The sequence below is a fragment of the Monodon monoceros genome, unplaced genomic scaffold (assembly GCF_005190385.1).
Source record: "Monodon monoceros isolate NGI ecotype Baffin Bay Population unplaced genomic scaffold, NGI_Narwhal_1 Super_Scaffold_12, whole genome shotgun sequence".
Lineage (NCBI taxonomy): Eukaryota > Metazoa > Chordata > Mammalia > Artiodactyla > Monodontidae > Monodon > Monodon monoceros.
Window position 1 is genome coordinate 153,831,252 of NW_021703768.1, and position 24,959 is coordinate 153,856,210.

A 24,959-nucleotide genomic window follows, 5' to 3' on the forward strand; every position below is an offset into this window, starting at 1 on the left:
CCATGCCAGCCACGGGGGCAGTTGGCTCTGCTCATTTGCTCTGGGGGTGTTGGGGTCAGGGCCCCCAGATTTGGGCAGGGCTCTGAGCCTGGGACCTGGAACTACCCTTTGTCCCCTTCCAGGCTATGCTCCTGTCACTGGGATGTGCCACCCTGTCCGCAGCTGCACCCTGAACCACGAGGACGGCTTCTCCTCAGCGTTTGTCGTGGCCCATGAGACTGGCCACGTGTAAGTGGACTCACCATCCTTGTTGTCTGAGGAAGGTCGGGGTTCAAAGGGCCCCACTTCTCCTCTGTGCCCTGAGAGGGACAGGACCTGTATGAAAAGCCCTTGGGATGTGATGTCCTGCCTCCGTGCTGCACAGGACAAGCTGGAGGCCCACTTTCTGCTGAAGGCCGCCCCAGGCAGGAGCTGGGGGCTTTCCACCCATTATGCCATTCAAGCACCTGGGCAGGGTGGGGGGGTCTTCTTACCCCATTTTACAGATGCGTAGCTGAGGCTCTGAGAGAGCCTTCCCCAGGAGCATAGAGCTGGAGTTGGGGAAGTTACTCCGCCTGGGTGTGCACACTGCTGGGTGTGTAGAGAGGGCTGTGGATGCCTCTGCCTCCATTGCATTCTCATGTAACAGTGCTCTGCCTTGGGGACAGGATACCTGAGGGGGCTGCTGCTGGATGCTCTCACCTCAGAGTGCCCCTGACTTTAAAGTTAGCTGGTAGAAAATGGGTACCACCTTGCTCAGGGCAGACCAAGCCAACTAAGGTGGGGGGGGGGCAGCTCGGGGAGGTTAGGGGTGCCCTCTGAGCATAAGGGTGGGGTGGAGCTGACAGGTGAATGCGGCCAGGTGAGGGTCCAGTGAGGCTGCCTTGTCTTCCCGCACAGGCTGGGCATGGAGCACGATGGGCAGGGCAACCGCTGCGGTGATGAGGTGCGGTTGGGCAGCATCATGGCGCCCCTGGTGCAGGCAGCCTTCCACCGCTTCCACTGGTCCCGCTGCAGCCAGCAGGAGCTGAGCCGCTACCTGCAGTGAGTACCACCTGTGTCTCCCAAAGACGAACCCGAAGTGCCGGTCTCAGCACCTCCAGCCTGAGGTGCAGGGAAGGGGAGAGGGGGACAGCAGTACAGGACGGGGGTATCCCATTGTTGGGGGCTAGGTTTTGGATGGAAAGTGGTTATGACAGCTGTACCTTTAATGGACGCCTGGTCCTGGGTAGCTTATGCCAAAGAAAACAGGTGCAGCAGGGAAACTGAGGCAGCACAGCCTAGGGCTGGGGTGTGCAGGCAGGCCCACCCCCAAGGCTCCATGAGGGGCCTCAGCTGCCTCCTGGGCTAGATGGCCAGTTCTGTTGAAGGCAGCTTGTGGCACCCATGTGTCCCCTCCCAGCTCCTATGACTGCCTGCGGGATGACCCCTTCACCCACGACTGGCCAGCACTGCCCCAGCTCCCGGGGCTGCACTACTCCATGAACGAACAGTGCCGCTTTGACTTCGGCCTTGGCTACATGATGTGTACCGCGGTGAGTGTGGGAGCCTACGACACCTCCAAGGGCTGGGCGGGGGGAGTCTGCCCCAGATCGGCCTGGCTTCCTGGGAGGCGGCTGGTGTTGGGTGGCTCCCTGGCACAGGGTGGAGCAGCCCTCCAAAACAGCAGCCTCTCCCTCCATACCCACTGCTCTTTCCCCAGTCGGTACCCAGTGCCCTCCTGGCTGGCCCAGACATGGCTTTAGGAGGGATTGAGGCAGTGGAGTGTTCAGCAGGTGAACAGCGGGTGCTCATGGGACCCTGCAATGACCGCCCCTCCTGCCTGGGCCAGAGGAAGGCCACCAAGCCTTCATGCCAAGCACACTTGTGCCCAGCTTTCTGTCCAGGCTCTGTGAGAGGTGCAGCCACCAAGGTCTGGAGGCCGGGGAGGCCAAGCAGCCTGCAAAGATGTGAAGCACCGTGCTGTCTGCTTGAGGTCCTCACTGCCCCAGAGTCACACACAGCTCAGGGCACCACACAGGCCTGTCATGTGTGGACAAGTCATTTCTGGCTCCACAGCTGTGCAAGAGGACTCTGGGTGACAGGGCGGCACCCCTGGAGAGTCCCTGAAGTGGGAGGTGGCCTGGCTAGCTCCTGGTGCTCTCTTCCAGTTCCGGACCTTTGACCCTTGCAAGCAGCTGTGGTGCAGCCACCCTGACAACCCTTACTTTTGCAAGACGAAGAAGGGGCCTCCCCTGGATGGGACCATGTGTGCACCCGGCAAGGTGAGTTGGGGCAGAGGGCAGGCACTGTGACATGCACAGGTCTCCAGGGACAGGCCCCGCAGGGCCCTCGGAGTGGGGCCAGGGGTCTTCTCAGGGGACCCCTTCCTCATTTCTAAAAACCCCACACTCCACAGCTTCTGCCCCGTGCACTCTTTCTTCTACAGGAGGGAACCTGGTGTCTCAGAGTCCCTCAATGTGCTTCAAGCCCCACTGCAGGAATCCCCTCCTCTGAGGACCAGTTTCAGGGTTCCAGCAGCCTTCCATCTCCCCCTGCACACTGTGGGTGACTGGGTCACCTCATCTTGAGGCCAATATTGGCCAACATTCTGGTGACCACGGGATCCTCAGGCCCAACATCAGGCTTGGCCTTTCTATTCTCTGGCGCCTTGGTGTTTGGTCCCTGGTGGGCAGACTTGTCCCTGGAGGTAGGTGGATGGCCACCCACCAGCGCCTGCCTGCTGCCCCAGGCCCTCTTCCCACCTTCCCACCTCCTACTTCCAAAGCAGCAGAACAAAGGGCTTCTCCTTCCAGCCCAAACTCCGGGCCTGATTCTCATCGGTTCAGATGAAATCGCACTCCCACTCCTCCGCCAAGCACTTGCTAGGGGGCTGGCTTATGCAGGTGAGCCTAAGCCTAATCCAGGAGGATTCAGCCCAGGGAAGACACGCAGACACAGCAGCATCCAGTGAGGCCCAGGAGAAGACTCCAGCACGTGTCCCCCAGAGTCAGGCCTAGGAAGGCACCCAAACCACCTGAGCCTGAGGTTCCTACACCGCAGGTCTTAAATGCTGCTTTATTTTAGAAGCCCTGGCAGAGCTTTTTAAAGTTACGGATTTCCAGGTCCACCCTGAAGATTTTGATTTGGGATGAGGACTGAGAATTGTTTTGTTTGGCTCTTTATTTGTAAAATGATGGTAAAGTTCACATAACGTAAAATTCATCACTTTAACCACTTTCAGGGGCTTTTCGTACCTTCCTAATGTTGTGCAACCATCACCGCTATCCAGTTTCCAAAACTCTTCATCACGCCAAAGAGAGGCTGCATTAAGCAGTGGCGCCTCATTTCTCTCCTCTCTCCAGCTCCTGGCAACCACTAATCTGCTTTCTCTGTCTGTGGGTTTGCTTATTTTGGAATTTCACATAAGTGGAATGATATACTATGTGCCTTTCGTGTCTGGCCTTCTTCACTTAGCATAATAACTTCAAGGTTCATCTGTGTTGGAGCAGATATCAGTGCTTCATTCCTTTTTATGGCCAAATAACATTGCACTGTATGGATATACCACATTTGTTTATCGTTTGATGGACATTTGGTTTTTTTCCACCTCTTGGTATTTGTGAATAGTGCCGCTAATGAACATTCACGCGTATGTTTCTGTTAGAAGACGTGGGGAACGGTATTTTTAAGAGGTGCCCCGGGTGATTTAGCTGTGCCCCTAGACTTAATGAACTGTCAGAAGTTGGAAATGAAATGTTGTTAGTAATACTCCAGGGACTTAGTAATGCCAGAACTGACCTCATAGCCCTGCTCCCCACAGGAGCTCGAGGGAGGGAATGGGGCCCCAAAACATCTGCTTTAACCCCAGTGGGGAGCCCAGTAAGTGCTAAACTGGTGAATGAGACTAGCTCAGCATGGCCTCCTTCCCCCGGTCTGCCCCTCCAAGTCCAGCCCTGGGTGGAGAGAAGGAGTGGGAGCAGACCCTGCACAGTGTGCTCACCCAGGGGTGTGTGTGGCTGGTCTTCACCCACAGGACCACTGACCACTACAAAATGTGGGCCAAAGAGTGCCTGACCGCCAGCTGATTGGCCCACTTCTCCTGGGCAGGGTGTGGGTGTGGGTGTGGGGTCTGGTGAGGAAGGTGGGCAGATGTGGCCAAAGTACCCTTTCTCACAGAAAACACTGACTCAGTGACGACCTTTCACTCTTTTTGGTGGTAGGACCCTTAGTTCATTTAGCCCAGTAAAAACCCCATCATTTTATGTATTAAAAAACAGTCTTGTGCTGATTGAGGGGGTGGAGCTGGGGCTTAGCTCAGCCTGCCCTCGTTCACAAGGAGCATAGGTAGAAAGCTGACCTAGGTGAGGGATCCCTGGTGTGTGTGTGTGGAGTGGGGCTGGAGGGGCAAAGGGAGAGAGGAGGACGGGCAGGGCACCTCCCGGGGGGCCTATCAGAACCCTCTGCCTCTATGAGTTTCCTATTGCAATGTAATCTTATATTTGGAAAGCAATCATCCTTTGTCTCTCCCTTTCCTGCAAGAACAGCCACAGGGCCCGGGAGAGAGGAGAGGCAGAAGGGAGCAGGGGGAAAGTCTAGGCAGGTTGGAGAAATAGCAGGTCATCTCAGGGACCAGGGCTTTGCCAAGCTCAGCTGTCCGTTTCCGTCCCTCTCTGCCCCCATTGCAAGACCCCTGGCAGGGGCTCACACAGCACTCAGGCTCTGCCTGGGGTCCTCATGTCCACAGTGGGTCATCCCAAGCGCATCCTCCCGTCTTGGCCTCCAGCACTGGATTATATCGCTGCTTACTCACAGTTTCCTACACCCACCATTTCCCAGAGACGGAACAATGTATCTATATTCCATCCACAGAGATGACCTGGGGAGAAGGAACAAAACTACAGATGAGCCAACTCCACTGCCTGCCCCTCAGTTTGATGGCTTTTTCATTGTCTGCCTGGGTTCCCACAGTGGGGTGTGAAGGGTGCAGAGTGCATGTGTTGGTGAGATCAAGTGGAGAGGGATGAGGGCCAGTGGGCACACGGCTTTTCTCATGGAATCAGGAGTTGTGGGCAGGCGTGTTTGGCTGAGAGGGGAGAGGTGAGCTCGTTGCTCTTGGACGTAGATGTGGGCAGTGGACCTGAGGATTAGGCTGATCAGCCACGTCAGCTTCACATTCATCCATCCATCCATGTGTCAGGCTCCCTCTGCCTCCATCAGACCTCGCTGTCTGTGGGGGTTGGCCACGAACGTGACGAGGCAGCCATGACATGGTGGTGAGGAACGGGTTGGGGAGGGGCCTGTCGGGAGCTCAGAGAGGCTTCCTGGTCAGCGGCCCCAGCCAAATCCCAAAGGGTAAAGAGACGTGGGACCAGTGCTTCAGGCGGGGGGGCCTCATTGGGTGGGAGCGTGATGAGGATGGCTGGGGAGGGTGGATGAGAGGAGCATGATGTTTTAAAATATAATGTATTAGTAGAAAAGTTGAGGTACAGTAGGGCCAACAGATCAAGACAATTGCCATTGACAAGATAGTTTGTTCCTCACAAGTCCCAAAGGGAGGGGCCACACCACACCGTGGCAGGGGGGTGAAGGGGGGCTGTCGGGCACACAGGGAAGCATCAGGATCAGTTGGAGAGCAGAGGGCGGCAGGAACTCCAGTTTCTGCAGAAAGGAATGGCAAGGCAAGGTAAGCAGGCTTAGGTTTGGCTGCTGTGAATAATTTCAGTGGGCTCTGGGCCATAGGGGCTGCCCCTAGTTGTCTGGTACCTGACTGGCCCTGGAGTGATTAGGATGGAGGATGGTGGCCTGGAATTTAGGAGCCCTGATGAAGGAGGTGGCTCTGTGTGCTCTGGATTGATTGGTTTGCACTTGAAAATTGCACTTGTGGATGAGTTGTTTACTATTTCTAGGAACTGGCTAACCCTGGGAGGGACAGTGCCCCCAGGGTCAGCAAGGCCCAGAAGTCGAAGCATCAGAATCCAGAAAACAAAAGACCCGATTAACACACATGGCTCCGCAGGAGACTGGGTGATGGTGGGAGAGAGGGAAGGACTGATTGAACTGATGATGGCTGTTCCTGAGCCTGCTTCATCACCTGCCCTGTCCAGGGTGCTGGGGACACGGCTCAGATCTGCTCTCAGAGAGGTGCGCCCTGTGGCCACACAGTGTATGCCCTGGATACCCTGGAGGCAGGGTCAGGCCAAGCACAGAGGGTCCCCCCAGGTGCCTCTACCCTGCAGGCCAGGCTGGTGGGCTCACCTTGCCCTCCTTGCCTGAGCCAGGGTCAGGGTCATGGGTGGGGTGCAGATCCAGCTGGGTCAGGGTGGCTCCTGCGTCAGTGTGTCTTGTCAGGGAAGAGTCCTTCATGTGTCTCACATTCAACGGCAGTGTCTTGGGGAAGCAACGCCCCCCCTAAGTTTTCCTGAAATCAGAAGGACTGTTTCAGAAACATGTGCCACGGTGCTTATCCAGAGTGCAGAGGCCCTGTGATGCCCCATGTTTTGCTGCATAGTCGAGAACTGGCAGGCAGGCCTAGCAACAGGGACAGCCCACGGGCTGGGCATGGGAGTTTAAGCCCTGGGTCCTCCCTCCTCATTGTGTGACCTTGAGCCACCCTTTACCCCTCGGGTGAGTCACCTAAGTGTCCGACTCAGTTATCCTCACATCCCAGGCTCCTGGCACATGGTACCAGCTTGGGACATGCTGGCGGGTGGAGAACGGAAACCCAGGATCACAGTGGTTCAGAAATGCTAAATGTGCACTTCCTGAAAAGAACAGCCTGCCTTTCAGGCTTTCAGACCAACCTGGCAGTGTTCCCAGCCCTGCTTAGGTGCACCAGCGCTCTCCGTGGTACTTATCCTGGTACCGGAGGCAGCCCTGGTCAGGATTGTCCATGGGTACGTGTGGGCTCTGAATTCACTCATGACATGTGACTTTGTGCTTTTAAATGTTTAAACCTCTCTATTGGATGAAATATTTGTAGGCATTTAAACATATGTTTATAAAGCATTTTAATAATATTAAACATGTTTCTTTTATAATAACACTGAGGCATCAGAGTATAAAATTGTTCATTTGGGATAATTGCACTCTTTTAAATGCTCATCATCATCCAGGAGTAAATAAACCAAATATTAGAGGGACAGCTTCTGAGTGGTGGAATTAAGGGTGATTTTCCTGTCTTTCTGCTTTGCCTTGCTTTCATATTTTCTACAGTGCACGTGTGTTGCCTCTGTGCGTTTGGTTGGACCCAAGTCTGCGGAGGAGGTGATCCATCACACCATAGGCCTGTGGAGTGTCCTGAGTTGTCCCATGCCCAGCTCCCCATTTACAAACTGGGGACCAATTTGTTCAGTGGGGACAGGGGGACCACTATGTGGCCTCTGCCATCCCCCTGGCCCTTGGTTTCCATGCCCACCAGTGATTTAGAGGCTGGACCCCGTCACAACCTTCAGAGGTGCCAGGACCCTTCCCATCCTCTTTGTCTTAGTCAATGGGGGCTGCTATAACAAAAAGCCAGAGACTAGGGTGGCTTAAACAACAGGCACTTATTCCTTACAGTTCTGGAGGCTGGAAATCCGAGATCAGGGTATCGGCATGGTCGGATTCTGGTGAGGGTTGCAGACTGCCATCTTCTCTCCCTGTCCTCACATTTTGGAGAGAGAAATCATCTCTCTCTTGTCTTCTTTTAAAGGCACTAATCTCATTCATGAGGGCTCCACCCTAATCACCTCCCAAAGGCGCCACATTCTAATACCATCACTTTGGAGTTAGGCTTCAACATGTGAATTTTGGGGCACACAAATATTCGGTCCACAGCATTCCCCTGCCTGGGCCCTCCTCCTTTCCTGCCAGCCCTCCCCTTGCTCCACCAGCTGAGGGGGACACTAGCAAGAATTTCTGTGGGTCTTTGCCTTCCCTGGTTGAGTGAGGGGAGCTCTGAGGTGAGAGATGAGGTAACTGTGGCCCGGGAAGGATGTGAACAGCATCACTGGTGACCTGGAGCCAGGCCTGCCGGACCCCAGGTAGCTCATGACTGTGCTTGTTGGCCATGTGCCCGGGTGCCCAATCTGGTGGTGGTGGAGCCCTTGATCACTTGCCCAGAGCCCGGGAAGGAGAATCCAGGGAATGGCAGCCTCTGCAGAGCCTCCTGTGGGCTCAGACTGGTGCAAAGGCAGGCCTGGGAGCGCTTCAGCTGGTTGGGAGGAGTGAGAGGCCTGTGTAAGGAAGAAGAGGCAAGGTGAGCTCCCAAGCAGAGATGTGCACAAATCTAAGGAGACAAGAGCCGAGAACCAGGAGGGATACATGGGAGCAACGTGGGCATGGAGACGGGAGCTTGGCTGCCCAGGAAGTGGGCTCTGAGACAGAGATCTGATGGCAAGGTGTTTCCTGAGGAGCATGCTCAGTATCAACACCTGCAGAGAGAGAGAGTCATTGAACAGTGGTGTGGTCACAACGTAGGTTCAGCCTACCCTGCCCGGCGCTCCGGGCTGGCCTTTCAGAGTTGTCCCCCACCTTGACCTCTGGCCGTGGCTGTCCCCAGGAAAAGGGCATGACTCCGGGCTAGGCAGCTGTCTTTGGCTGAGGGCATTTCCTATAAAGGGATTCAGCTGTCAGCCATGAGCAACAAGCAGCTCTCCACAGCTGGGGGAGTGAGCGTCTCTGTTCTGCAGGGGGATCCCTGCATTACTGCAGGGGTGGGGGAGGAAATGGAGCTAGGGCTTCTTTCGCAGAGGAGCTCCCAAAGGCAGCGTGGTCTGTTCAGAGAGCAGTCAGTGCTCCCGTGCCTGGTGTGGCAGTGGGAGATGGAGCAGGGTTGGTGTGTAGGAGCCAGGCCACAGGGCTAGTCTAAATCCTGCAGCAGTGGGGAACCCCAGAAGGTTTTGAGAAGGGAGCAGAGATGGGTTTACCATGAAGCTGACGATGCATAAGCTTCAGGGCCCCATACTTGCATAAGCCCCTTCCAGGGCCCTGGGACAGGCCTCACAATGTGTTCACATGGTCATATATTTTCACTGACCATAATCAACTAGGATCACTCCTCCTTCCCCTCTGATACATTTCTCCTGTTGACATTAGAGGGGCCGTGGGTGTTTTGTGGCTTTGGCTAAGGATAAATTGGATTTGGGGTATATTTATTGGTTTATTTACATGGTTTTTAGTACCGTATGTGTACGGTTAGGTTGTTGTTTCTATACAGGTGTAAGAATAGCTTCTAGAAATACTCTTACTGCCTCTGTGCCAACTCACCCAGGGTTGTTGCAGAATATGTGCTGTGTTTAGCACAGTCTCCTCAATTGATTGGAGAAAAGGGGCCTCACATATACTAGAGGTTGTGATTACTTCTATCTTAGCAATAGTTTGTTTTCTTCTGGGGTTTGTCTTGTAGATGGGACACTAACACAGATCCAACTTGGATACTTCTTTGGAAATGCTAAGTTTAATAAGATGGTTCGTTTATTTAAAAACTGTCCAGACCTCCAAACATACACATTACAAAACACAAGGAGCACTAAAAATAATTTTCAAAGTCTAGGAGAGAAACCTGAATGCAGATGGGATGCAAAAAGTTTATTCAAAATGTTGATAAAGCTGTTACTAGTTTAACTGCAATTTTGAAAGTTGTTTCAGAATGCTTCAATAAAGTAAGGGAGAAACGACAGACTTCTGATTTAGATATATGTATAAAGATACCTTCTTTTACCATTTTCAAATATATTTATTAAAGAAAATTCAGATAAAAATCAGTAGAAAATAAATAAAAGTTTAAAATGAGTAAAGAAATCAGTAGCAATAAATCTGACTTCAAAAATTTAATTATAACGAAATAAGTTTTCAGATCAAACTAAAGCATTCATTAGAAGGAAGAGATAAATATCAAAGCGAAATAAGTAACAGGCTCTTGAAGCATTTAACAATGCAGTTAATGAAGAGGAGGGAATCAGATGAACACATTGGAAAAGCATTTAAACTTCTTTCTGATTTTGACATGAAATGTTGACAACATCAAAGGCAATGTAAAGCTCAGAATATTGCCCCTACAATAAGAATGTTGACAGCAACAGTTACTGAGTTGCTAATCCAAAAAGCATTTAAAATCAGGCTCTGACCAAGAAAACCTGAAATACCCTGAAATCCATATCCAGAAGCACACTAGATAGCAAATTTGATCATCTACATGTTCACATAACATCACCAATAACTTCTCTAAATTACTGAAAATTAAAAAATATTTTGCTCAACCTTCTAGAGCAGGCTAGAGCACACATACCAACTCCACCTGCCACCTGTTTTATTTTCCCCTAACAGTTTCATCAAGATGTGACTCACATTTAAATTCACCCATTTAAAATGTACAATTCAATGGTTTTCAGTATATTCACAGAGTTGTACAGCCATCACAACAATCAAATTTTGGAACATTTTTGTCACTCCAAAGAGAAGCCCTGTAACCATTAGCAGTCACTCCGATTCATCCCCCCTCCCCCTTAATCCTCGGCAATCACTAGTCTACTTTCTGTCTCCTTAGATTTGCCTCTTCTGAACATTTCATACAAATGGAATTGTACAATGTGCATCCTTCTGTGACTGGCTTCATTCAGTTAGCATAATGTTTTCATGGTTCATCCAGGTTGTATTATGTGTCAGTACTTTATTCCTTTTCGTTGCTCTATAATAATTCATTGTATACATATACTGTTTTTTATTTATCCGTTTATTAGTTGATGGACATTTGAGCTGCTACCTCTTTTCAGCTATTATGAGAAATGCTGCTATCAACATTCGTGTCCAAGTTATTGCGTGGATGTATCATTTTTCTTGAATATGTGTCTAGGAGTGGAATTGTTGGCTCTTATAGTAACACTATTTTTAACATTTTGAGAAACTGCCAAACTCGTTCCCAAAGCAGCTGTACCTTTTTACATTCCTACTAACAATTTCTCCATGTCCTCACCAAAACTTATTACCTGTGTTTTTATTATAACCAACCCAGTGGATGTGAAGTGTTATCTCATTGTGGTTTTGAGCACCTTTACATGGGCTTAATGGCAACTTGTATATATCTTTTTTGGATAAATGTCTATTCATTATCCTTTGCTTATTTTTTAATTGAGGTATCTTTTTATTATCAAGTTATAATCATTCTTTATACATTCTGGGTACAAATCCCTTATCAGACTGCTCAGATATATGGTTTGCAAATATTTTCTCCCATTATGTGGGTTGTCTTCTCACTTTCACGATCGTATCATTTGATGTACAAAAGCTTTTAACTTTGGTGAAGTCCAATTTAGATATTCTTTCTTTTGTCACTCGTGTTTTGGTGTTGTAACTAAGAAACCATTGCCATTAGGTCAAGAAGATGTATTCCTGCTCTTGCATTTGGATCTATGATCCATTTTCAGTTAATATTTGTGTAAGGCGTGAGGAAGGAGTCCAGCGTTATTCTTTTGCATGCGAATATCCAGTTGTCTCAGCACCATTTGTTGAAGAAGCTATTCTTTTTCCATTGAATCACTTGGTACCTTTGTTAAAAATCAGTTGATCATATGTAAAGGTTCTTTTAGGGACTCTGCATTCTGTTCCATGAATAATTTTGTCTGTCCTTATGGCAGGGCCACACTGTCTTGATTATTGTAGTTTTGTGGTAAGCTTTGAAATACAGAAGTCTGAGTCCTTCCACTTTGTTGTTTCTAAAGATTGTTTTGGCTATTTCTGATCGTTTGACATTTGATATGAATTTTAGGAGCTGTTTCTCAATTTCTGCAAAATTCCAGCATAAGTGTTGCATTGAATCTACAGATCAGTATGGGGAGTACAGGCATCCCTCGTTTTATTGGACTTTGCTTTATTGTTCTTTGCAGACATTACTTTTTTTTTTTTTTACAAATTGAAATTTTGTGGCAGCCCTGCATTATCAGTTGATGGTTACCATTTTTTAGCGATAAAATATTTTAAATTAAGATATGTACATTTTTTAGCGATAAAATATTTTAAATTAAGATATGTACATTGTTGGGCTTCCCTGGTGGCACAGTGGTTGAGAGTCCACCTGCCGATGCAGGGGACACAGGTTCGTGCCCCGGTCCGGGAAAATCCCACATGCCGCGGAGCGGCTGGGCCCATGAGCCATGGCCGCTGAGCCTGCGCATCTGGAGCCTATGCTCCGCAACGGGAGAGGCCACAACAGTGAGAGGCCTGCGTACCGCAAAAAAAAAAAAAGATATGTACATTGTTTTTTTAAGACATAATGGCACACTTAATAGACTACAGTATAGTGTAAACATAACTTTAACATGCACTGGGAAACCAAAAAAATTCATGTGACCCTCCTTATTTTGATATTTGCTTAATTGTGGTGGTCTGGAACCGAACCAGCAGTATCTCTGAGATATGACTGTGCTGCCATATTAAACTCTGATCCATGAACATGGGATGTCTTTCCATTTACTTAGATCTTCTGTTTCTTTCGACAATGTTTTGTAGTTTTCAGTGTACTAGTTTTGCATTTTTTTCTTCAATTTATTCCTAAGGTTTTTTTCCTTTTCTTTTTTCTTTTTTTTGATGCTATTGTAAATAGAATTGTTTTCTTTTTTTAACTCAAAATACTTCTAATTTCTTAGTTGAATTACAATGTTATGTTACTTACTGCTGTACAGCAAAGTGACTCAGTTATACAAATATATATATATATTCTTTTTCATATTCTTTTCCATTATGGTTTATCACAGGATATTGAATATAGCTCCTTGTGCTATACAGTAGGACCTTGTTGTTTATCCATTCTATATATACCAGTTTGCATCTGCTAATCCCAAACTCCCAATCCAACCCTCTCCCACCCCCCTCCCCCTTGGCAACCACCAGTCTGTTCTCTATGTCCCTGATAGAACTGTTTTCTTAATTTCATTTTCAGTTCATTCACTGCTAGTTTATAGAAATACAATAGATTTTTGTATATTGGCCTTGAATCCTGCAATCTCACTGAACTTTTTAAATTAACTTTAATAGTTTTTTAGTGGTTTCCGTAGGACTTGCTATATAGAAGGTCAATTCATCTGCAAATAGAGATAGTTTTACTTCTTCCTTTCCAATCTGGATGCCCTTTACTTCTTTTTCTGGCCTAATTGTCCTGGCTAGAATGTTCAGTACAATGTTGACTAGAAGTGGTGTGATCAGACACCCCTGTCTTGCTTCTGATTAGGGGGAAAGCATTCATTCTTTTACCATTAAGCATGATGTTAGCTGAGGTATTTCACTGATGTCCTTTATCAGCTTGAGGAACTTCTAGTCCTGTCTTTTGAGTGCTTTTTTCAGGAAAGGATGTTGGATTTTGCCAGTTTTATCTTTTGAGTCTTGAGGTAATCATACAGTTTTTCCTTTATTCTGATGATATGGTTTATTACATTGATTGATCTTCAGATGTTAAACCTTGAATTCCTAGGATAAATTTCACTTGGTAATGGTGTATAATCTTTTACTATGGATTTGATTTGCTAGAATTTTGTTGAAGAATTTTTAAGTCTATTTTCATGAGATATTGTTCTGTAGTTTTTGTCTTTTGATATCTTTGATTTTTGTATTGGGGTAATATTATCCTCATAGAATGAATTGGGAAAATCTTCTCTTCCGTTTTTTGAAAGAGTTTTTGAAGGATTGGTATTAATTTTTTTAAGCGTTTGGTAGAATTTATCAGTGAAGTCATCTGGCTTTGGCTATTTTTTGTGAGAAGTTTTAAATCACTAATTCAATCTCTTGTTATAGGTCTATTCCAATTTTTAGATCTTACTAAATCAGTTTTGGTAGTCTGTGTCTTTCTAGAAATTTGTCCATTCCAGAACTCTGTCTTTTCATGTGGATTTGAATTATTCTCTGGTGTCACTTGCTTTCAGCCTAAATAGCTTCCTTTAGTATTTCTTTTTTTACAATTTTATTGGAGTATAGTTGGTTTACAGTGTTGTGTTAGTTTCAGGTGTATAGCATAGTGATTCAGTTATACATATACATATATTCATTCTTTCTCGGTTTCTTTTCCCATATAGTTTATCATAGAATATTGAGTAGAGTTCCCTGTGCTATACAGTAGGTCCTTGTTGGTTATCTATTTTATATATAGTAGTGTGTGTATGTTAATCCCAAACTCCTAATTTAGTATTTCTTATATGGCAGGTCTGCTAGTGATGAATTCTCCCAGTTTTTGTTTATCTGGGAATATTTTTATTTCACTTTCATTGTTGAGAAGTAGTTTTGTTGGATATGATTCTTGGTTGACACCATTACCTCTGGCCTCCATTATTTCTGATTAAAGTCAGCTGTTAATCTTATTGGGCTTCCAGTGAGTCATTTTTCTTTTGCTTCTTTTGACATTTTACCTTTGTCTTTCTATATTTGACTATATTGTGTCTGGGTGTGGATTTCTTTGCATTTACCTTACTTGGTTAAATTTCTTGGATGTGTATGTTAATGTTTTTAATAAAATTTTGGAAGTTTTCAAACATTATTTCTTTGAATATTTTCTACTCCTTTCTCTGTGTCCTCTCCTTCTGGCACTTTTACTGTGCACATTTCAGTGAACTTATAGTCTTCCATGTTTCTCAGAGGCTCTGTTCATTTTTCTTTATTTTTTTCCCCCTCTTCTCTTCAGATTGCATAATTTCTATTGATCTATATTCAAGTTCATGGAGTCTTCTGTCAGCTCAAATCTACTACTGAGCCCTCTAGTGAATTTTTCATTTGTTTTTAAACTACATAATTTCTTTTTCTTTTTTTTTTCTTTTTGTTTGTGTTTTTTTAGTTTCTATCTCTTTCCTGATGCCATTTGGTGAGGCATTGTTCTTTAGACATGGTTTTTCCTTTTGTTCTTTGAACATATTTATAATAGCTATTTTGAAATTTTTGTCTGCTAATTCTAACATTTGGGACTCCTCAAAGGCAGCTTCTGTTGCCTGCTTACTTTCCTGTGTATAGATTTCACTTTCCTGTTTCTTTTCACGTCTCAGAAATTTTTGTTGAAACTGGACATTTTAGATGATACATTGAAGAAACTCTGGATAGTGATTCCCCTAGACCTTGTTGTGCTGTTGTTTGCTTGTTTACCTGTTTATTTCTTTAGTGACTTGGATGCACTGTTTCAATAAATTTTATTTGCCCTGCAGCATGCAGCTGTTGATATTGCCCCTCAGAGATCACAGCCTTGGGCATATGCATAGTCACCCAGGCCACACAGCTTCCCACCTCCACCCCTAGAACAGTGGGATTAGCCAGGTTCTCTTTGTCTCTTTCTTTGATCTTCCAGCTAAACTTCTGGCTGTTCTGCCTCTATTGTTACCACACCCAATTAGCTTTCACTAGCTGCTAGCTGATGCTGTATTGTTTTTGATACAGTTGCCCTGGGGTACAACTTGTCTACAGCCTGACCTAATCAGATTCTGGACCCTTCACAGAGGCAGGGTGTTACCAATATTTGAGGCTTGCTCAGACTCCAGGAGGGCTCTTAGCTGTCTTTTCCCTGGTTACGCTTCTAGTTGGTTTACCATTTTACTTGCTGCTTACTAGTACTGTGGAGCTACTGGCCTCCTCTTAGTTGCTCACTACCAAGATTTCTATTGTTTTTGACAATGCCCTTAGGCATGAACTTCCTCATGCTCCGTTCCAAATAAAGTTAGTCCTCTTAGGGTGAGCTGTGGAGCTCTCAGTTCTGCCTCTCCCTCTGGGAAGACTACTGCACCACTGCGCTGGAGCTAGGAGCAGGGTGGTCCACTTACAGAGTGACACTCCTGGTCTACGAATAGATCACTGGATAGAGATAGTAGCTTCTAGTCTTCTTGGTTTTTCCCTTTCAGCATGGAACCTCTGCCCTACAAGGAAGCCAGAGAAGGGGCTACTAGAGTACTGTATTCTTGGTTTGCCACACCTGGAGTAGAGCCTCCAGTCTGGGAGTGAGGACTGGGTGGGCAAAGGGAGTTCCCTGACTGGAACAGATTTTCTGCAACACAGTGTTGGGAGGTATGGGAGATGCCAGTGGCCTGCCTTTCCCAGGGTGAAACTATAGCCCTAGACTGGGAGCTGAGGAGGCGAAGACCTCTGTCTTTTAGGCAGTAAAGCCTCCATCACACTGAGATGGGGAAGGAATGGGAGAGGGTTGTGGCTCAAATGTATAGACTTTTACTATTCTTACCAAGATTTAGTAAATTCTCTCCATTTGTTGTATTGACCTTAGGACAATTTCCAGATACTTTATTTTTTTTAATTGAAGTATAGTTGATTTACAATATTGTGTTAGTTTCAGGTTTACAGCAAAATGGTTCCGTTATATATATTCTTTTTCAGATTCTTTTCCATTATAGGTTATTAAAAAATATTGAATATAGTTCCCCATGCTATACAGTCAGTAATTGTTGTCCAGATAATTTAAATGGTTTGTTTAGAAAATAATTTTCACCAGTTAAATAGTTGTTTTACTGAGGAGAGGGTTCACCAAGTTTCTTACAGCTCCATTCTAGAAGTTTCCATTTGCTGCCTGCTTTTATAAACAAAGTTTTATTGGAATGCAGCCATCTCCATTCATTTATATATTGTCTGTAGCCACTTTCATGCTCTAATGGCAGAGTTGAATAGTTGAAATAGTGAGCATGTAGCCTGCAAAGACTAAAACAGTTACTATCTGGCCCTGAGGAATGACTGCATTATCTTTCTATTCTCCCTATGGAATACAATCCTACAAAATTATTGTCATATGAAGAGGGCATGAAAGAGTATACAGTTAGAACTGCAGGAAATGTTGTGTCCATCAATCAATCTGAAAAATATCATTGTTCTCTGTTTTTGGTGGTTTGTGGTATTTGTCAGTTTAAAAATTTTTTGTTTTATATTTTCTAATTCTAAATCAATATTCCATTTTACACCAAACTTAGTATTTTAAATTTTGCAATCTTATTCAAATGGGCCCTAAATTGTATAAGCTTCCTCTCTGGACTAGTGATAGATTCAAGTTGTAGACCTGAGTTTCCTCTACTCCAGTGTTCTACTTACTATATTCATGAATTTTTACCATGTCAACATATCACCTATCCTTCGTTTCCATATTTCTTTTAAATTGCTTATTTTTACTTAAACAGTAGACCTTACATGTCTCTAGAGTCGCTGGCTTGATGTGCCGCTTACATCTTTATGAATGGCGCTGTGTGGGCACACCAGGCCGGGGGTTTCATCCTGCAGACACGGTGTGGGGTGGGCTTTGGCTGCGGGGACAGAGTAGGCTGAACAAGGCACTGAGGATGGTGGGAGACCAGGGTGGTGGTCGGGGGAAGCTGGGTGGGCCAACACCTTACCATGCCTCCCAGCGAAGTTCTGAGCTTCTAGGGGTGAGTAGGGCGTGTTCTCCCTGTGCCTCGAGGGCCAGGCAGTCATCACGGGCACTGCAGCTAAAGGGTGGGGGGCATGTGACCTTCTGTCTTTCAGCACTGCTTTAAAGGACACTGCATCTGGCTGACACCTGACATCCTCAAGCGAGATGGCAACTGGGGCGCCTGGAGTCCCTTCGGCTCCTGCTCACGTACCTGCGGCACAGGTGTGAAGTTCAGGACCCGTCAGTGCGACAACCCACAGTGAGTTGGCCCTGATGTTTCCCAGCCTTCCTCGGTGGCAGCTGCGGTCCCCAAGGGCCCTTGCTAGCCAACCCTATCCTGCAAGGCCCCTGCGGATGTCAGTTCTGGAGACGATGTGAGGGCAGGCAGCTCTGGCCCCTTTTCATCTTCCTGGGAGGGACTGAGACTTAGAGAGTGGAGGGCTCATGCCACATAGCCTGCTGGGGCCAGAGCCAGCTCTGGAGACTTGGAAACCTGGTCTTCTGACCTGGTGGCCTAGGGCCATTCCTCCCACTTGGCCTGCATCCTACTCTAGACACCGACCTCCTCTGCTCTTCTTGGCTGAGGGCATCAGGAATAGGAGGTGAAGGCTTCCCTGGTGGCACAGTGGTTGAGAGTCCGCCTGCCAATGCAGGGGACACGGGTTCGTGCCCCAGTCCGGGAGGATCCCACATGCCGCGGAGCGGCTGGGCCCATGAGCCATGGCCGCTGAGCCTGCGTGTCCAGAGCCTGTGCTCCGCAACGGGAGAGGCCACAACAGTGAGAGGCCTGCGTACCACAAAAAAAAAGAATAGGAGGCGGAACAGAGATGGGGCAATGGGGATAAAGAGGAGGGCTCTCTCGGGCCCCAGGATGCCGGGAGCCTGAGCAGGAGAGCAGCTGTTTGCAATCAGGCAAGAGGCAGGGTCAGTGACATGCCACCCATTCCCAGCTGCCCAGGGGAGAAACAGCCTGGAGAGGCTGCCTGAAGGCCCGCTGGACTCCCACCTCCATCCATGCTCCCCATCCTGCCTCCCAGGCAGTGCTGGGTGAGGACTTCCAGGTTCTGGTCCAGGGTGCACAGTCAGAAGAGCAGATCTGGCCTGACAACCCCTCTCTCCCCCCACCAGGCCCTGACTCCTCGTGGTGTCTGATGCTGGGCTCTTGGGGTCCAGGGGACTCACCCCCAGGTCTGGCCCTGGGGGAGATCATGCAGGTTCTGGGTGCTCTATGTTCTGTCCCTCCCCACCTGCGCACTCTAGGGATTTTCTTACCCCTCTGGCTGGTTCAGCCTTCTTGGTGGCAGCAAGGGACAGGGGCAGCAGTGACGTGAGCAAAACTGCCAGAGCTGCCTGCCATTCCATCTGTTCACAAACACCGCTGGGCCTGGAGAGTAGCTAACCCCTGGTCGGTGCCAGCATTCCGTGCACATCAGTGACCATCAGACAACACAGATGCGCCACACAGAGCTCTGAGCACGGTTCATTTATGCCAGCCTCACTTGCATCTGTGGGGAATACGCACAGCTGCAGCACCCAGAGCATTTCAGAGCCCACAGGCCCCACAGCAATGCCAGTGCGCCCCGTGGGCCTCCCCTTTCGTGTGTCCTCCTGAAGATGACAGCTGGGCCTTATGCTGCCCCATCTTTAGTTGCTGCTCCCTGGCTCAGTAGCTTTTCCTGGGACACTGTGGCCAGTGTGAAGACTCCTGAGGTTCCCAGCTGGGCCCCCGCTCACTGGATTGAGTTCCCTCTGTGTTCTTTGCCTCGCCACTCTTTTGATTGCAGAACTGCAAACAATCTACAGCATGAGCTCAAGCTCTTCAATTTCTCTTCCTCCCTGGCCTCCCCTGAATTCTCCAACTCACATTCTCTTTTGGAATTATCATGGATTTCCATTTGAATCTGTTTGGCTCCTGTCTGGGCTGGCCGGGGCTCCAGCGACAGCCTGACCCCTTCCTGCTTTTTCCTGCTGCACGATGCCCCTGGGCTCCCCAACCTACACCCAGGGCTGCACCCCCTCCTGGTGATGCCCTGGTTGGTATTGTCATTGGTCTGTGGTCCCATCAGTGGCCCTGGTGTAAATCTCAAAATCACCCTTTCTTTCATGGTCCCCATCAAACACTGAGGCTTCTTGGTTCTTTCTCCACAAATTTCTCAGATTGTTATTTCCACCGACTTCCCCTGAGAACATGGCACTGTGCAAGGAGCCTCATGGAAGCCAGCCCCTTCCATCTTTCACTCTACAGTGCTATATGCTATACATCCATCATCACAGCAGAACATGACTTTTGCCCAAGTCTCAGGGGGGGCCTTGGGTTCTGCTTGGCTGAAGCGCCCCAGCTCCTCCCAGGGTGCTGGCCTGCCACGCCCCATCACCCTGCCTGCCATGGGCACCTGTTGGCCACCAGCTGGTGCCTTTCCTGTGGGGTTAGTGCTTTGTGGACTGCTGGTGTTCTCAACAAAGTAAGGAAATTACAGAAACACGGCCCAAGTTTTCTTGAGGTGGAGGAAAGCTGGAGATGGAGTGTCCACTGTGTACCTGACACTTGTTAAGAACACTTGTAACAAGATTCCACTACTTCAGAATTGCTCTGAGTTCCCAGCGTGTGTGAGGCCCAGGCCCAGGCCCAGATGTAGGGGAGCTCACGCAGCTCCACCACCCTGGGGCTTATGGCCGGAGGCACAGCAGAACCTAAACACCCTGTTACAGCTCACTGTTGGTTCACCGCCACAGCTACAGGAGCTGGGATGGGGTGGGGGGTGCACAGGGGCTGAGTAGATGCTCCCTTCCCATGGGGCCCCCGAGAGAGGATTACCAGTGCCTTCTACAGTGATGCTCCAAGGCCCTGGAGGCTGGGGGATAGCCCAGGTCCTGCGGCTGGGACAGGGCAGGGCCGCGTCCCTTCACTCAACAGAGCTGCCCTCTGACCCTCAAGGATCAGGGATTCCCCCCAGATCCCACAAGTGGCACCCCGTGTGCTGGCCTCTTCCTGGCACCGAGCTGCAAGACCTTTCTGTTTTCTCCTCCAGCCCAGCCAATGGGGGCCGCACCTGCTCAGGCCTTGCCTACGATTTCCAGCTCTGCAACTCCCAGGACTGCCCTGACGCCCTGGCTGACTTCCGTGAGGAGCAGTGCCGGCAATGGGACCTATACTTCGAGCATGGTGACGCCCAGCACCACTGGCTGCCCCACGAGCACCGGGATGGTGAGCCCTAAGGGGAGTGGACATTCAGTGTACAGGCCAGGGCTCACTGGACCACTGATTCTGCATGGGCATGCCAGCAGAGTCCACCCTGGGCAGGGTGGCTGCCGGCTTGGGGCTCACAGCAGGACTGCAATCCCAGAAGAGCCAGACAACTGCACCTGGCCAAGGATGCAGCGAAGAGGGCGGGGCCCAGCTGGCCCCAGGCTCCTGTGCTCGCCACCCAGTGGGCAAGGCTAGCGTTGCGCCTTTACCCTGGCTCAACCAGGAGGCGGAGGGCAGGGGCGGAGCCCGCCAAGGAATCAGGTTACTTCTGGCCTCTCAGCTTTCAGTGGGAGCTCTCAGTTCCAAGGGACTTGAACTGGTTTAAGCGTCAAAAGGCATTTGTTGGCTCCTAGAACTGAAAAGTCTGGTAGTTTCAAGCATGAGAGTGTTTATATTTCATTTGGGTCCCCCTCCCACTAAATGATGGAGAAACACAGTTTCTGTTCCTTCCAGGCACTGGGCAGAGGAGGGGAGTGGGGAGTGGGGCATGCTCTGCTGTCTCCATCACCCCATGTGTGTCACACCGGCTGAGCACCTGTTGCAAGCCCCACATGTGCATTCAAAGAGGCGGTGCCAGAGCAGACAGATCCCCCTCTCAGAGCGAGGCTTTGGTCTGGCGAAAAATCAAATAATGACGTGGTGTCATAGTGACCACGGAGGTAAATACTGAGAAGGGAAGGTGCCAGAGACCCGAGACTGAATCAGGGGGCAACTTATTTGGGGTTTCAGAGGTTGACTGAAAAGGGTCTCCAGGTAGAGACCTGGCAAACAGCCATTTTCCCTTCCCCTCGATATGGGGGTCTCTGGGCAGGGCCTCGGGAATCTGAGACCTGGCTGCACCAACAACAGCCTGGCTCAGTTGGGAAAAGCTCTTCCTAAGTCCCACACAACAGGGTCACGAAGGGGGTTGCAGTTATCTGCCCCCTTTCGCTTTCTCTCCCGGCCCAGGGCAGGCATGTAGGGGGCCGGGTGAATCATAAGAAGACCCTCCTGGGTGAGAGTTTCTCCTTGCAGGGTGCTTCCCTTTAGCAAACTTGGGAAGGAAACTGCAAGCAAAGTGAGCGGTGCAGCTGGCCCTCCTCACCAACACCCCACTGCTTCCCTTCCAGCCAAAGAGAGATGCCACCTCTACTGTGAGTCCAAGGAGACTGGGGAGGTGGTGTCCATGAAGCGCATGGTGCATGATGGGACGCGCTGTTCTTACAAGGACGCGTTCAGCCTCTGCGTGCGCGGGGACTGCAGGGTGAGTGCCACGAGGCCAGTGCGGTGCCACAGGAGCAGGGGCAGCCGCAGCTCACGGCCTCCGCTTTCTGGGGCTTTGGGAGGATTCACTGAGGTTGAGCTTGCAAAGTGTTGCAAACAGCATCTAGATCAGGGCAGGCTCTCAACAAATGTTGGTTCCCACCCCCTGCTCCCTGCTGCCCCGCTCCATGACAAGCGTTCTCAGACTCGAGTCTGAGGAACCACCTGAGGAGCTTGGGGCTCCACCTCAGAGATTCTGCTTACGTAGGTTGAGGCTGTGGCCCAGAGCATGAGTTTTACCAGTTTTACCAGGTGATCTTGATGCACATGGTCCCTGGGGGACCCCTTGTGAAGCACTGCCATGTCCTTGCACTCCTCTGGGCACTGGACAGCTTACCCTCGAACAGGGTGGCCCACCATGGCTCTCGTTGGTTTGGCTCTTTGTAGAAATGCCCTGCTGTGTTTTCTGTTACTTTATTGTCTTTGGCTTCGATCTTAGGCTGTTACAAGAGACAACTGTGGGGCACACTCGGCATAAAATAGTAACATGAGTGCAGAACTGGCCCGTCCCCTAGAAATACCTGGAAGCCTCTGTGTAGATGAGACTGATTGTAGGTGTCAAAGAGGCTGATTCTCATCTTACCTTCCTGAGAAACGAGCATCCTCAGGATGTCCCTGGCAGAGAGCCTGGCAGAATGCCACAGGGCCCCTGGCGGAGACGGGTGAGGCTGGAAGAGCAGGGAGGTGGGGTGTGGAGTAGCTGGAGGCAAGCTCAGGGATTCTCTCCAACCACGTGATTTCAGTAGGACTGCAGCCAGCAGGCAGGGCAGGCCATACAGTCTGCTCACACTCCAAACACTCAGCCAAATACTTAAAGACAGCAGTGTCTCCCCTGTACCTGAGGGGTTTTAATTGATGGAGGTGACCAAATGATGACACAGAGAAGTCAGTGCCATTGGAAGAAGAACTGATTACTTACATTTCCTGAGGGAAGGGTATGGCATGCTGTGCAGGGCCACATGGAGAAGCACCAGATTCAGCTGCGAGGCAGAGGGAGCAGGAGAAAGTCTGGGCCAAAGCTTTTATTGGGGTTTCCATGGGAAAGGCAAGGCAAGCAGAGTAAACAGCTTGGGATTGGCCAGTTTGAATAATTCTGGCAAGAGTGGTCTCTAGATTCCTGGTATCTGACCCTGGGATGATTTAGGGCAGAGACATATTGGCTTAGTGTGTGAGAGTTTGATAAAGGGAGGAATCAGTTGGTTTGTGTATGAAAGGTGTGCTTCCATTGCTGTCCCTAAGAACTGGCTAGCTCTTCTTGACTAGCAAGATTTTTAAGATGTCAAAACATCATAACACACAGAAAATATTAAAAACTCTGATTAAGAGAGGCCGTAGCATGGGAAACATTTAGTAGTGGAAGTAGCTTTAGATGGCAGCTGTGCGTATGGTACAAACATAACAGGGAAGTAGGAACACTAATTCACCCTCTTGGTTAGTGGGCGTGTCTAGAGCTTCACTCCTGATGTTGGCAACTGGAGAAGAATAGGGTATTTCATTAATTAATGGTGACTTTGAACAGATAACAGTAGAATGATAGAGTTTTGCATAATTAGAAAATGTTTACATTTATATATGGTCACATTGCAAAAGTTAGAAAACAAAGGAGACAGAAAGAGCGAAAACACACAAAGGAAATGGGAGTGATAAGATGAAATGTAGGAGTCCTCACAATACATGTGAATGTGAAACTCTTAAAAGAATCTAATATCCAAGTGGATGCTGTCAATGAGAGAATATCAAAACACAATGACTCAGGAAGTTTCAAAGAGAAATGATAGCAAAAGACATGTCAGGAGAATAAAGACACACACACACACACACACACACACACACACACACACACAGAGCAGGGAATCAAGAATTAAATGAGGCCATAAAGATTCTGATTCCAATCCCAGTTTGGGGTATTTTCCCCTACATGTCCAACAAGCAATTCTCTGACACCAGCTGGATGTTGTGGGCTGAAAAAAATTGCATAATGTGAGAGATGTTAGTTAAGTTTTATTTGGGGCAAAATGAGGACTATAGCTCTGAGGAACTGCTCCAAAGAGGTAAGCGGAGGTCACTATTATACGTGATTTTAGTGAAAGCGGGTACGTGCAGTCAAGCACACATTGTGGCAGAGGCTTGCTGCTGGTCACCAGGAGCAGATGTCGCCATTAATGATTTTGGTGCTTTCTTAGATAGAAGATGCAAGAATTTATGGGTTCATAAAATCTTCTCCTGAAAATATCTAACTCTCTGAAGGCCTGTTCTGCCAGTTTTTCCCAGAGCACAAGAGTGCCTCATTCCTGATCTCCACCCTGAACTTTCTGGTGTGTTGAAGGTCAGCGACTGCAGTGGCTAGTGACCTAATCCTTGTCGAAGCAGAAGGCAAGTGCCAATTTTTAGTTGGCAGTGTCCTAAAATTTAACTCAGTTCTGACACTACCTACCCAGAGATAGCATCAGATCCCACAAGTTAAGGCCTCAGTCCTATAAGACGGCCCCCTGCCTTCAGATGCCAATCACAAGTCCAGGTTGTCACCTGTGCTTCTGATTCACCGGCTGTAGATTGGAGGTTCCAACAACCCCTTCCTTGGGTTCAATTAATTTGCTAGAGTGACTCTTAGAACTCAAAATACAGCTCCTAGATTACCAGTTTATTATAGAGGGATATAGCTCAGGAACAGGCAGATGAAAGATGCTTAGGGTAAGGTATGTAGGAAGGGATGGAGCTTCCAGGCCCTTCCAGAGCATGCTGCTGTCCCCAAATCTCTGTGTTCACCAACCCAGAAGCTCTCCAAACCCCACCCTTTTGGGTTGTTATGGAGACTTCATTACAGGCATGACTGACTAAATAATGGGTCACTGACCACCTACTCAACCCCCCCCCCAATAAAGACAGCTTTATGGCTCTCACCACAGAAAATTCCAAGGGTTTTAGGAGGTCTAGCCAGAAACTGGATGAAGACCAAATATATATATATATATATATATATATATATATCATAAATCACAATATCACAACTGCCCTGGCTGGACAGGAGGTTCTCCCCTCCCTCCCTTCCTCTCCCTCCTCCCCTCTTTCTCTTCCCTCCTCCTCAGCATCAGCTTCATCCTTCAG

The 24,959-nt window shown here is 48.6% G+C and overlaps 1 protein-coding gene across 1 annotated transcript in view; it reads left to right on the forward strand.

Annotated features, from left to right (window-relative positions):
• Nucleotides 1-24,959, forward strand: part of ADAMTS2 (ADAM metallopeptidase with thrombospondin type 1 motif 2) — a 245,317-nt gene that overhangs the window by 199,546 nt on the left and 20,812 nt on the right. Inside the window, exons 7-13 of the mRNA XM_029218215.1 lie at nt 123-228; nt 880-1,023; nt 1,382-1,514; nt 2,130-2,243; nt 17,419-17,564; nt 20,335-20,510; nt 21,662-21,795. Of these exons, the coding sequence (XP_029074048.1) occupies nt 123-228; nt 880-1,023; nt 1,382-1,514; nt 2,130-2,243; nt 17,419-17,564; nt 20,335-20,510; nt 21,662-21,795 (953 nt within the window). The remainder of the gene's footprint in view (nt 1-122; nt 229-879; nt 1,024-1,381; nt 1,515-2,129; nt 2,244-17,418; nt 17,565-20,334; nt 20,511-21,661; nt 21,796-24,959) is intronic.